The 14,466-nt window shown below is 33.9% G+C and overlaps 1 protein-coding gene and 1 long non-coding RNA gene across 2 annotated transcripts in view; one reads left to right on the top strand and one right to left on the bottom strand.

Moving 5' to 3' along the window:
• The window catches only part of LOC134232130 (protein bicaudal C homolog 1-like), a 262,980-nt gene that overhangs the window by 234,638 nt on the left and 13,876 nt on the right, over positions 1 to 14,466 (bottom strand). Inside the window, exon 3 of the mRNA XM_062714082.1 lies at positions 1,523 to 1,566. Coding sequence (XP_062570066.1) covers positions 1,523 to 1,566 — 44 coding nt within the window. The remainder of the gene's footprint in view (positions 1 to 1,522; positions 1,567 to 14,466) is intronic.
• LOC134232141 (uncharacterized) lies at positions 7,877 to 9,130 on the top strand. Its single transcript, XR_009984721.1, has 3 exons — positions 7,877 to 7,930; positions 8,177 to 8,303; positions 8,688 to 9,130. It is a non-coding gene; the product is annotated as an uncharacterized LOC134232141 (long non-coding RNA).

The following is a 14,466-nucleotide window of genomic DNA, read 5'->3' on the forward strand; positions in this document are numbered from 1 at the left end:
GATTTCATCTATTTAATCTTTTTGAAAATAATTAAGCATCAAATGTAACTCAGTAAGTGAATTAGCACCAACTTTTTCAGAATTGAAGGAAATGGCATGAAAGAGGAAAGAAGAAATTGCATTGTACATTCAAATGGAGGATCTGTTTTTTTATGGAGTCCAGATGAAAATCACAACTGTACAGCAATCAGGATTTACCCTGGTAAAAGGTGTATTACAAAGCAGAAAATTCTGTGATGGGTTGGAACTCTATGAAAATAATGAAGATAACATGAATTTCAAGTGAACAATGTGTGGGGGAAAAAAAGACAAGAAATGGAGTATATTTTCAGTACCTTTACAATGACTTTGTGTATTAAAATTACTTTATGTATTGTAATATGCCTTAAAAGGTGCATTTATTTTTTATCTTTTTTCTTGCAAAGAATGTATTAAATATCATTATTTTGTTTGAGTTAACAATATTAATTTTTTTAATATAGGGGATTTGTTATATATATAGATTCTTTTTATAGAGAGGATTTTTAAAGAAGTATTTTTCATATATTTTCATGTAGCATCATGCAATAAATTTTTATTTGTACCTGATTATTATTATTGTTAAATTTTTCCTTAATATAGACCTGCCTCAAATGTGCCTATTTGATAGGTACATTATAGGCATACCTGAAGTATACTTTTGGCACACTCTTTTTAAGTACCAATATGATAGAAATGTAGGCATACTTTAGGTAGACTTGTAGGTACATTTTAGGTATACTAATAAGGTACTTATCTGAATGTTTGCATTGTGTGCCAATATTGTGCTTTTTTTGTACCTAAACTGTAGGCATACTTTAAGTATACTTTTGGCACAGTCTTGAAGGTATCTTCTTGGTAGATTTATAGGCACATTTTAGGTATGCCTAGAAGGTACCTATCTGATCATGTGCCAATATTCTCTTTTTTTGGTATGTAAACTGTAGGCATACTTTAGGTATACTTTTGAAGTTGGTATCTTTTAGGTAGATTATAGGCACATTTGAGGCATGCCTAGAAGGTACCTATCCGATTGTGTGCCAATATTGTGCATTTATGGTACCTAAAGTGTGCCTATCATTAGATTTAGGTATACTTTAGGTATGCCTATTGTGTACCAATTTGCTACCTATACTTGTACAAGTGGTTCCAAACTTGCATACTTTAAGTATACTTTTTTTGTGCCTATTTTTACCCAAGATAGGTATGCCTAATCTGTACCTTATTTTGGTATGGGTTTAACCCTGGTGCCATGAATATTATATTTTGGTAGATTTTCTGGAGACAGTTTGGTTCTTGGGTCCGACATAATGCTTTTTGCCCAAGAACACAGTCAATATTAATGTATAATGTTACATGTGTGACATCAGAAAATTTTCATTGACAGACATAAAGCTGCTGAACAAACTGTTACTTGATCTGCTCTGCAGATACATGTACACTCATTTTTTTTTATACATTAAGGAAAATCACATAAATAACAACAATGAAAAGAATTCCTTACTCTCTGGAAAAAGTCTTCTGCATTCTCATCATTTTCATTGGAGCCTGAAATGAATTAATTTTCCAATTGAATAAAAGTTTTAATATTAACACTTAAAACATATTACTTCATTGTCTAAAAGACAAGAGGCCCATGGGCCTTATAGGTCAACTGAGTATCAACTGAAACAACATTCCAGAAAATTGACTTGGTTCGTGTTTTAAACCATAGACCTAAAGCGAAGGGACGGTCGACTTCTGACGTCACAATCACCATCTCCTTGCGATTGCAGCACCTTCACCATGATGCATAGAAACAAACTTCCTGTAATGAAATCAGTGTTGTCTCATCATGATTTCTTGCATTTTTTTTTTAGAAAATAACAACAAACTAGAGCAAAGAGTAGGTCTTCCATCCTTTTTGACCGGAAGTAATTGAATTTTTAAAAAAAAGAGCAATGACATCTCCAATTATTTCAATCCTCTAAATCGATGTTGATAATTGCAAAAGTAAGCCATTTCCTGCTTCTTCCGGTTCAACCGGAAGTGACGTAGATGGACGGAAAATAATGTTTTATGCTTTCAATGACAGATATTAATCAAAAACATGCCAAGAACGGCAAAAATATGCATTTTCTGACTACTTCCGGTTTGGCCGGAAGTGATGTCAGCAGATGTATTATGACGATCTCAATGAATTCTACTTGACATTGTAAACAAGTTTGCTTCTTTGACGTTTTACAAATTCTCAATACTTTCTGAGATATCGGGGGAAAAAAAATTGGCCCTTCTAGATCCCTTATTTTAGGGGCCAGCCCTTTTTTCGAGATATCATTTGAAAGATCGTGTATTTCTGCAAAAATTTTGTTCTATATGTATTAACAAAATATTTACAAGTAAAAAGATATCGTAGAGAAAATGTTAAAAATTTTGAAACTCTCAATATGACTTTTCTCAGGCCATACCGAGAGTTAACATGCAGTACTTTCGGTGGAAGTTAACTACGTTATGCAAATCTACATATGTTGCTCTATCATAGCTGAAATTTTCATGTTCATGTTTTAAGTGTTTTTCTTAAAAGGAAGTAAAATTAATGTCATTTGAAATTGTGAGATCAAATATCAAAACAATTTAGTTCTATTATTTTTTTCCCTTTACCAGCGTAAAAATTGAGGTGCATGTATCATGCTTTATAAACCACGAAGCCGTTTATAAACAAAAGGCCCATGGGTCACATTGCTCACCTGAGCAATGTAGCTAGGAAAAAAGCCTAAATCAGTTTATTTTTGTAAAGTTAAAACTCAAAAGTGGTTCCAACCAATCCTTAAAAGGGAGAGGGTATGACTTGAACAAGCTTGAATCTTCACTACCTAAGGATGCTTGCATATGTCTTTGACTACCTGTGGCTTTATTGCCCTTAACATTTGAACTTACATTCAGTGATTGGGAAGGCCAAAATGGTCAATGGGACTATGGCGCAACTGTCAACATTTTTGATGGACCATTTCTAAAATAAATGGGCCATCAATATAATCTGAAGGGCCGTTTTAAGAAATAAAAAAAGTGACAAACAAATATCAAATACGAGAGAAAACACCTTTTTAATTAACTGAATCGGACTTTCAACGCATGAAATGCAGCAAATTTAAAAGCACTTGCTTAGAATATAACTGACCCGAATTTTGTGTTTAAATTACAACAGTTGTGGAAAGGGAACAGCCCTACCATACAAATGAATGAAGTTATTGTACCTCATGCAAGTGCTTCGTTTAACCGGAAGTACGTTTTGACAGGTTTCAACCAATGAGATTTGTTGTTTTAAATTGACTGCATTTAAAACGAAAGTAAAACAAGGAAGAAAGTCGGACGCAAAATATTTCCAAATAACATCGCTAAAAATTGAATGCGCACCTTGGCGCCATGATTGATTGATTTAATGCGCCATTTTTCACTTCAATGCGACTATGGCGCGTGGCGCAAGCCCTTCCCAATCACTGTACATTGTGGCCCCACCCTACCCCCAGGGGTCATGACTTGAACAAAATAGAATCTACACTATGAATATGACTAATCATGGCTTTGCTATTCCTGAAAAAAAGATTTTTAAAGATTTTTTTCTACTTGTTTCTATGTAAAACTTGGATTCTATGTTGTGGCCCCGCCCTACCCCTGGGGGTCATGATTTGAAAAAACTTGAAAGTCCACTCTCTGAGGATGCTTCCATAAAAATGTGATCACTCATGCCTTTGCTATTCCAAAGAAGAAGATTTTTAAAGAATTTTCCTATATATTTCTGTGTGAAACTTTGATCGGCCATTGTGGCCCTGCCCTACCCCTAAGGGTCATGATATGAACAAACTTGAATCTTTAGTACCTGAGGATGCTTCCATAAAAATATGATCAATCATACCTATGCTATTCCAGAGAAGAAAATATTTAAAGAATTTTCCTATATATTTCTATGTAAGAAACTTTAATCGGCCATTGTGGCCCTGCCCTACCCCCAGGGGTCATGATTTGAACAAGCTTGAATCTACACTACCTAATTGAACAAGCTTGAACCTACACTACCTAAAGATGTTTCCCTATAAGTTTCATTTTTCCTGGCACAGTGGTTCTTGAGAAGAAGATTTTTAAAGAATTTTCCTAAATATTTCTATGTAAAAAATTGATCGGCCAGTATGGCCCCGCCCTACCACCGGGGGTCATGATTTGAACAAATTTGAATGTATACTACCTGAGGATGCTTCCCTATAAGTGTCATCTTTCCTGGCACAGTGGTTCTTGAGAAGAAGATTTTTAAACAATTTTCCTATACATTTCTATTAGGGATGTCAAAATTGTCAATAATTGATATTCGAATATTCGATAGAAGTATTCGAATATATTCGAATATTCGATAAAATAGATACATCTTGCATTATTAAATATATAAATCTTCACTCTCCTGTCAAGTAGTATAGGTTTTATGGCATTATTTTGAAATAAAAACTCAAGTAGAGTGCGGTAAATGCACTGCAATTATATATTTTTTTAATTATATTGAATAATATATATCCAAAATGTAATGATTGTTTTTTGAAAATTCAAGATTCTTTAGTATGTTCCAGATTAATTGATCGTCTTACTAAAGTCTACATCGATAACTCCTACAAACCCATACCAAGCAGAACAATTATCTAACGGTGAAACATTTACATCAATTACTTTTTGCTAATCTTAATTTCCTGATAATGATTTTAATGATATTTACATAAACAAAGGGTCCGTGTGTTTACTGTAAAACTTTGTCCTTACAACAATACAAGCTGATTGTAAGTACTGGACACTATTATACCACTAATTAAGTGAACAAATAAATAAACTACTAAAATGGATGCACTCTTCACACCTTTCAGGTAACCCAAGAGGAGTGTTTTTTTTATTTTGTACAAACTTGATTCAATTTCTAATAAAACTTGCCCGGCTTTTTTTTTTCTCTTTTTAATGCTTGTATACTTAAAAACGAATATTCGAATCATAAATTCATATTCGAATATCAACTCATCGAATGAATATTCGAATATTCGAATATTCGTTGACATCCCTAATTTCTATGTTAAAATTTGATCGGCTAGAGTGGCCCTGCCCTACCCCTGGGGGTCATGATTTGAACAAACTTGAATGTACACTACCTGAGGATGCTTACCTATAAGTGTCATCTTTCCTGGCACAGTGGTTCTTGAGAAGAAGATTTTTAAAACATAGCATCAAATTTTTACTATTTCTGAATTATCTCCCCTTGAATAAGGGCGTGGCCCTTCATTTGAACAAACTTGAATTCCCTTCACCTAAGGATACTTTGTGGCAAGTTTGGTTAAAATCGGCCCAGTGGTTCATGAGGAGAAGATGAGATGAAAATGTGAAAAGTTTACGACAACAACGACGACAGACGATGGACAAATTGTGATCATATATCCTCTTTTGATCAGGAAAGCTCACTTGAGTCTTTGGCTCAGGTGAGCTAAAAAGGTGAAATACTCATTGTATACAGGGTTATTTTTGCCCAATGTTATTTTCCCCTTTTACACTTGCTATTAGTTTTGCCCCATTTCAAATTCGCCATTCTCAGTTCTGTTTAAGAATTTTTGTTCCCCGCTTGAAAAGTGGGGGATATTAATTTGGGTCTGTCTGTCCGTCCGTCATTCTGTCTGTCTATAACGCTTTCATTCCACATGATATCTCAAGAACCCTTTGAGCTTTCGCAATGAAATTTTGCATATCCACCCCTGCGAGGTGAAATTCATAATTTCAGGAACTTTTATGAATCGTTCATGAACATTCATGATGTGTTCATGACTGTTTCATGACTGGTTCATAAAGATGGTTCATGAACTTTATTCATGAATATATTCATAAAATGTAGTTCATGAACAAATGATGAATATATATGAATATTGGTAATTTTCATTTTATTGACAGAAAAAATGTAGTGTTCAAGGTATTATGAATGTTCATGAATTTTTATGAAGACTAAAATAATTGACAAAAATGATTGACAGAAAACACTCAATACTCTCATAATACAACTTTTGCATGCAGATGCAATTGTTGAACAAGCCCCTGGTATAATTTATATTTAATAACATTCTTTCACCATCTGAAAAAATAAATCATGAAATCTCTAAACATTTCCTGTTTTAATTTGATTTTAATTAAACAAACACTGCATCACCATTGACAACATTTTTTTTTCAAATTCATTACTTGTGTTTCTTCATAATTTACATTAAACAGTTATATTCATCATAATGTGCTTTAATTAATGTCGTTTTTCATCACACAACCTTATTCGACCGAATTTTCTCTAACATCAAACTTTAAACAAGTTGTTGAAAAATGAAACATTCTGGAAAAAGAACTTTGTGAGCTTCGTAAAAAAATGTTTTATATATTTATTAACAACTAAAAAATTATATCACTTGTCTGTACTGTACCATATTATTCCTGGATCGAAACGCTATATCAGGTTGGGCACAGTTCCTTTTTCGGGGAAGTATTACTGTAAAAGGGAACTATTACTCTTTTCAGTAATAAAAACATTACTAAGTTGGGGAATTTTTGTCACATTTTTCAAATAATGCCTCTAATCCATCTATTAAATAAAAAGTGCATAAAAAATACAGTGTGATTTCTTTTATCTTTATCAAACAAACCTCGCTGACTGTAAAATTCGGACCTCCATTGCTGCAGACAAGATTAAGATGAGATTAAATAATTTTCCTTGTTGATAAATGGTACCAAAAGTATGGAATCTAATAAGGGCTTTCATTCCAGGATCATTTTAAAAGAATGTCGTTTGAAATTTAATATTTCAAATAATTATTTTCATCTGTAAAAGAAGCAATGACATTTAAATTTATCATTACGATTTCATTTAAAGAAATAGTATAAAATTAAATTAGAACGAATAATCTCGTGAACGAGTTAGCAAGTGCTGAACGTATCCATTATCACAATTTTAACACAGGTAAGCTACCGTAAGAAATCTATGTCAAAGAAATATTTTATCACTCTTTTTCAGCTTTTTGCAGCAATAAATATTGCAGTTTTGAGCACACATATACTTAATAGACAACAAATTTTTAGAGGATGTGAAAATATTCTTGCACTTTATCTGTTATTCAAAACAAACACGAGAATAGAAGCTAAATGAGTGAAAATTACCGAATTCAGTAATGTTTTTTATTACTGGAAAGAGTAATAGTTCCCTTTTACAGTAATACTTCCCCGAAAAAGGAACTGTGCCCAACCTGTATATACATTTCAATTTTGGTGCAGTTAAAATGTCAAAAGTTTCCCTTGCTTCGTGCGTAAATGATAGAGCACAGACTGCATGGTTGTAAATTATCTATGACATAATCCACATTCGTATTTTGTAGTTTTAATTCTCCTATGTGTCTTCACAGCTCAGAATATTCTGTCTGAGGGTGAGAGATTGTTATTATCATGTCATAGGGGGCCGCCATACTTGCTATACGAAACTAAGTCAATACATGAATAATTTATGACGTAAAAAATTCGAATTCTTCATTGATAAAACTTATTTTGATATAAAAAATTGTATTTTCAGTGAAAAATTATTCAGATAGTGTTTGTAATTTTTTTTAAACAGAAATCTTGGAAATTCGAAACTAACGTATTTCTTAGCTCTACCGTACATTTTTGAATAGGTGCAAACTTGAAAACGCGCGAGACGTTGGAAGTGGGAATTTGAAGAGTGGAAGAATCAGTATTTGTGACCTATTATTTGCATAGTCACTGTGCCGTTTTCATATTGCATAATTTTATTTCGATCGGGTTCAATATTCTGTTTATACGAATTATGGTAGCCATGCGGTTTGCCTTGCGTTTTGGCTGTTAAGTTTGGTGATGTTGGCCTCCCTAAGGAGTAAGTTTTATATTGTTTTACTTGAATTTATATCTAACTTGATCATCTGTATCTAACAGTATTATGCAATATATTTTATCATGTTTAAATTATGCAACTACAATGTTTTGTAAAACCGTGCATTTCCAGCATGCGATAGGCATAGGCCTGTTCAGCTCACATGTTAAAGTTACGCATTTAATTTTGTATGATTGCTTATGATTTTGATGTTTTGTCAAATTCTTATTATGCTTTTGTAATTTGTAGTTTTTCACCCTCTCACGAGGTGTGTCCAATAAACAGTACAGTCACTGATCTTTGTCAACTTTTTAAGAAAATAACAGAATATGAAGAATGAAGACTATATATATAGGATCGATCTACTTCATAACTGGTGAGTGACAAAAAATGGAGGCAATCACTGAGTCAGAAATCTGTCTGTAAATGTTACTGTCTATTTGTAAAATAACAACTAATTAAAGCACATTATGATGAATTAATATGTCTCTTTTTTTAATGCAATTTTTGTCTAACTTTGCTTTGAGTTTGGATCCAACCATATAACATACATTAATTATAGACTGAGACTCAAAACATTCATAGGCCTGATTGATCTACAAAATGGCAGTCCAAGAAAATAGGCTTAAATTCCACTCAGAATGTTTTAATTTGGAAGTGTCTCTGATACAAAATTAAATGAAACTAAAATGCAAGAAAATACAAAAAAGTCTTATGTTTTACAATCATGGGTACTTTCAGAAAATCTTTCTTTTTGAAGGAAAAAGAGAAGCAGTTCACAAGTGTTGATGAGCAGAAGACAAGAAACTCTGGCTGCACAAAAATCTGAGCTCTTGAAGAAGAAAGAAAAAAAGAAATGGAAATATGAATGATATTCAATCAAAGGATCCAAATGATGAAATTCTGGAAATTCCACATGGAGAGACAATAAGGATTTTTGAATTGACCATCTCTGCTCGAACTGCTTGAAAGCACTGAAAACTGTTACCCTGGTGCTGAATAAACTTTTCTCCTAGACTGGAATTAAAAACTGTTCAATTTCTGGCATTAAAACACAATTTGAAACATGCTGAGGAAGGATCCCCCTCTCCTTTTGACCAAGTAAGGTTAAACAATCTGCAAAGAGTTGCATTTGAATTGAAATTTTTTATACTTTTACCAGGAATGAATTACATTACTCATTTACTATGGTTTAATGTGCCAGAATTGTCTATTTTAAGTTTTTTAACAAAGATTTTGTTGCCATGATTGGAAAACAAACAACATTTCTGTGAAATCTTTCAAGATCATGATCGTCGGATCATCAGATCTAATGAGGCGCCTGTCAACGAGACGTGATACGGCTCTTCGGATCAAATTACTGTTATAATGATAAATTTATTATATACCCCCTTATAACTAACAAAATATAGCGAAATAAAACTTCAGAGATCAATTGTATTATTTTTATCCATAAAACAAAGCATAAAAACAATGGACTTTTTGAGACGCAATAAAAATAACGTCATGTTTCTGCGTACTACGTCGTCAGTTTCAGAAAGTGGTGATATGGATTAAGAAAACCACAGTGTGGTGATCCAGAAAGTTGGATCACGACGTCACGTGACAGCGTAAAATCAACAGTAAAATTGAGTGATACACATTAGGTATATAATAAAATCATGTATAGAAAAAAACGAATGCGATCGGGAATATCATACAATCGTAGTTCGAATCCTGATGGTAAGATTTTCATCGAATCTTGGTACAAAACATTTCATGTAAATGTTTTGTTTATTTCAGAAAAGTATAAAAAGTACATTGCAATGTTAATTCTACTTATTTATTTATATTATTGACGGACTCATAAAATTTCCCGCGGACTAGTAAAAGTAAAGAAACACTAGTCCAGCCGGACCAAAGCCTAAAAATGTTAGTGTTGAACCCTGATATCAACTCCCTATGGACTAAAGAAGAACCCTATTGATTTTGAGGTCAAAAGGTCAAAGGTCAAGGTAAAAAATTTGCAAATTCTGTCTGTTATAACACTTTCGAATCCGTGCGATATCTCGAGAACCCTTTGGGCTTTTGCAATGAAATTTTACATAACAACTCCCTGCGGCCAAAGGAAGACCCCTATTTATTTTTAGGTCAAAAGGTCAAAGTTCAAGGTCGTAAATTTATACATTATGTCTGTGTGTAACACTATCCTTTCCGGATATTTCAAGAGGATTGTGAGCTTTTGCAATGTAATTTTACTGTAGATCACTAAATTTTCGCGAACACCTTATTTTCGCGAGATAGTCATTGACTATTGATAAGCGAGACATAATTTTCACGAATTGTCAATATTTCTCTGTTTAATCTTAAGGAATACTATTATACGCGAGAATGAAATTTTCGCGTGCTCACTGTCTCCCGTAATTACGCGAAAATAAAGTTCTCGCGAATAAAAAAGTGATTTACAGTATACCAAAACTCCCTAGGACCTCTCTCACCCCTCTCAAAGTGTCCCACCCTATTTGTTTTATTAGTATTTATTGTAGTACTACATGTCGCTATTTGTTATAGCACAGAGGCATGAGGAGTGTTCAAATGTTAATGCACACCGCACGACAACAGACGGCTATAGATCACCTGATTTTACTCTGGTGACTAAAAATGATAATATATTTAATTACTTTTTAGCTCACCTGAGCCAAAGGCTCAAGTGACATTTTCTGATCACAATTTCTCCATTGTCTGTCGTTGTTGTCGTCGCCGTCGTAAACTTTTCACATTTTCGACTTCTTCTAAAGAACTGCTGAGCCAATTGTAACCAAACTGGCCAACCAAAGTTTTACATAGAAATATATAGGAAAATTCTTTAGAAATCTTCTTCTCAAGAATAACAAAGCCATGAGGCCATTCCAAGTTTTTTCTATGTTTAGCGTCCGCCTTGGTTTTTGACACCCCATGTCAGAAAAAACAAACAGAATCTGCAAGGAGTCCAAAAATTAATTATTCAGGTCAAAATTAATGATTTCCAGCAATATCTCTAAATATTTGTATGATATATCATTATTGGAATAGTTTCAATATTTAATACCTTGATTTTGCTGAAGAAAATAACTTTTTTATGAAAAATAGATAGATGAAATCATATCTTTTGAATTACATCATTCTTACTACTATAAAATATGTTTTGTTTTTTTTTTTGACTTGTGTGTTTTTTGCGAATAGTAGCTAGGTTTTTGAAAGATGGGTGGACGCTTAACAAAGAAAAAACTTGGAATGGCCTAATTGATCATATATATAATGAAGCATCCTCAGGTAGTGTAGATTCAAGTTTGTTCAAATCATGACCCCCTGGGGTAGGACGGGGCCACAATGGCCAATCAAAGTTTTACATAGACATATATATAGGAAAATTCTTTAAAAATCATCTTATCAAGAATAGCAAAGCCATGATTGGTCATGGGACTACTTTTGGATATAAACTATTTATATAATAGTGTTGTGTTTTGCGTGCTCTATGCCTAAATAGTAGTCAGGGTTTGACACATGGTGCACAAGCCGACTACTATTTAGGCATAGTGCACGCAAAACACAACACTATTGTTATTATTATGCTGACTGTTGTTACTGTATAACAAGAGGCCCACGGGCCTTATAGGTCACCTGAGTATTGTGTAAAAGCTTTCAAACACTTGAATTTGGTTTAAACCAGAGGCCCTGAAATTCACAATTCACAATTCTGAAAGAGGCACCATTCCTTATCATAATTATTAACTTAGCATGCTTACTCTATTTACTTAATACCAAGAGGTAGATCAGAGTAACAAAGAGAAAATGCACTTCCACTTTATACCCAGTTGTGCACCTCACCCCAAAGGAACCACTGACCCAGGGGCCACACATTTCAAAATTTTGCAAATTTTAAAACAAAATGGTTGATTAATACCAAAGAGCAGATTTAAAAGCATTAATTTATTTTCAGACTATGTAGCCCCCCCCCCTCCTCTGACCAAGGGGGCATAAAATTCACAATTTTATAGGAGGCACTCTTGCTCATCATAACTATGTGCTCAGTTAGTTTATTTAATACCCAGAAGCAGAGAAGAAGATTTTCAAAGAATAAATGCATTTTCAGTATATGATCAACAGAGCCCCACCCTAACACCAGAACCCCTAACCCTGGGGCCATAAAATTCACAAATCTGGAAGAGGCACTCTTGCTCATCATAACTATGTGCTTAGTTAGTTTATCTAATACTCAGAAGCAGAGAAGAAGAATTTCAAGGAATAAATTCATTTTCACTATATAATCAATAGAGCCCCGCCCTAACACCAGAACATCTGACCCTGGGGCCATAAAATTCACAATTTTGGAAAAGGCACTCTTGCTCATCATAACTATGTACTTAGTTAGTTTATTCAATACCCGGGAGCAGAGAAGAAGATTTTAAAAGAAATAATGCATTTTCACTATATAATCTATATAGCCCCGCCCTAGCACTAGAACCCCTGACCCTGGGGCCATGAATTTCACAATTTTGGTAGAGGACTCAATGCTCATTACATTCATGTCAACAGTTTACCTGCGTGATGTCCAGGAGTAAAGAAGAAGATTTTTAAAGATTGCACTAATTTTAGTGGTTTTGGCCCCACCCCTCAGGCCCCAGGGGGGCGGGGACCATGAAATTCACAATTTTTGTTCCCCTTCCCCATAGATGCTGTATACCAAATTTGGTTGAAATTGGTTCAGTGGTTTCAGAGAAGAAGCTGAAAATGTTCAAATGTTAACATATGACACACGACGCACGACGGACGAAAACGGATAGCAATAGGTCACCTGAGTTACTCAGGTGACCTAAAAATGGCAATATTTTCTTCATTCCCGATGTTTCATCACCTGTAACATTCGTCTACTCTATTATGACGTCACCTTATGCAACAGGTACGTCATAATCTTTTTCTTTAATTTTGAACGCTCCATGCTTTGATATAATCTACAAATAGTTTTAGAGAATGTTATTAGAGTGAAGGAAGGGGGGTTGCAAGAAACTATTTTATAAGAATTACTTTGTTTATTTTTAATCTTAAGTGTAAAATATTTGAAACTAAGTCTATATATATTATAGTACAATACTATAGATAACGGCGTCTGTGGCGTAATCGGTAGCGTATCGGACTGACAATCTCGGGGTCGTGAGTTCGCTCACCAGTATGGGCGTTGTCAGATTTTCTTCAGAAATGGAAGCTATGCACTATTTCGGCATAGAATGCTGATGCTATATAAATCCTTTGAACACTATGCGAGAATAATAGGGTATGGATTATATAGAGACAAAGTGACAGGAAGCATAATAATCAATAATAAATCAATTTCTACTTCCAGCCACAGTGCTCAGGTGAACGATGTGGCCCATGGGCCTCTTGTTTCAATAAAAATTTTATTTTAAGATGCAAATTCTGAAATCGGAAAAATACTACATTTCGCAATGAATTTAAATTGCTTGGACCGAGGTGTCTTATGTATGGGCCAACCTGTCTTTAATCTTGACCCGACCTGTCTGAGCCAAGTTGTCATTGGGCCGAGATGTCAATGGGCCGATGTGTCGTTGGGCCGAGGTGTCTGACATTCATTTCAGTATCAGCGGTATTAACCGGTGTTTTCCCTAAGAACTGTCAACCGGCCAAATTGACCGCTTCAATTGACAAAAATGCTTCTTTAAAATAAAAAGAATGAAGGCGTACAAGGCGAGGACAATCCCCCGCTCTGAAAAAAGACATTTCTCAATTCTAAAAGTTAAAGTAGGTCTATACTCGCACTACGTCATTTACGAATAGTAAAACCGGAACCGCGCTTCCTTTTTCCGAGATGAGATTTTTTAACTGTATTGGTTTGACTTTTACTTTGCGTTTTAAATATCCGGTAACGATTTTGCTCGAAGTCGGTCGCGTCAACAAACACATATTCTACAGTTTAAGGATAAATTAATTAAAAATGGGAGAATGGGAACAACTTTCGGTTGACAGAAATAATTAGGTAATAAAACGATATTTCTGTGAATGATGCATGATTTATATGCCGCGCCGAAAACAGGGACCATATACATGCTACATCAGAACATGTATCAAACTATAGAGGCGATTATTGTCGGCGGCCAAGTTGAAGCTAATAGTGATAATTCGGAAGAAAAGTAATGACTACGATTTGACTTCGAAATTTATGGATTTTACTAATCAAACATTACAAAATTTACTTTGAATAATAATTATTGCATAAAACGCATACCCCCCTCCCCCAATCCCAATGCAAAATTATCTTTTGAATAAGTATTTGACAAAAGTTGATTCACTTGCAGCACACTTCATTAATTTCTGTAGCAAAATCATCCAGTTTCTGAGAATCAATGAATTACTTTCATTTTCATCGTCTCCAATTTAAAGACAAGTGTGTTTTATTTATTTATTTTTTTTTTTTTTTTTTTTTTTTGAGTAAAATAAGATAAATTTTAGGAACAATAGGTTTTGGGTGTGTATAATTATTGTTTTAAATTATGTACAACCTTGTT

Source organism: Saccostrea cucullata, unplaced genomic scaffold, assembly GCF_032062105.1.
Source record: "Saccostrea cucullata isolate Sc308-1 unplaced genomic scaffold, CSIRO_AGI_Scuc_v1 ctg492, whole genome shotgun sequence".
Taxonomy (NCBI): Eukaryota; Metazoa; Mollusca; class Bivalvia; order Ostreida; family Ostreidae; genus Saccostrea; species Saccostrea cuccullata.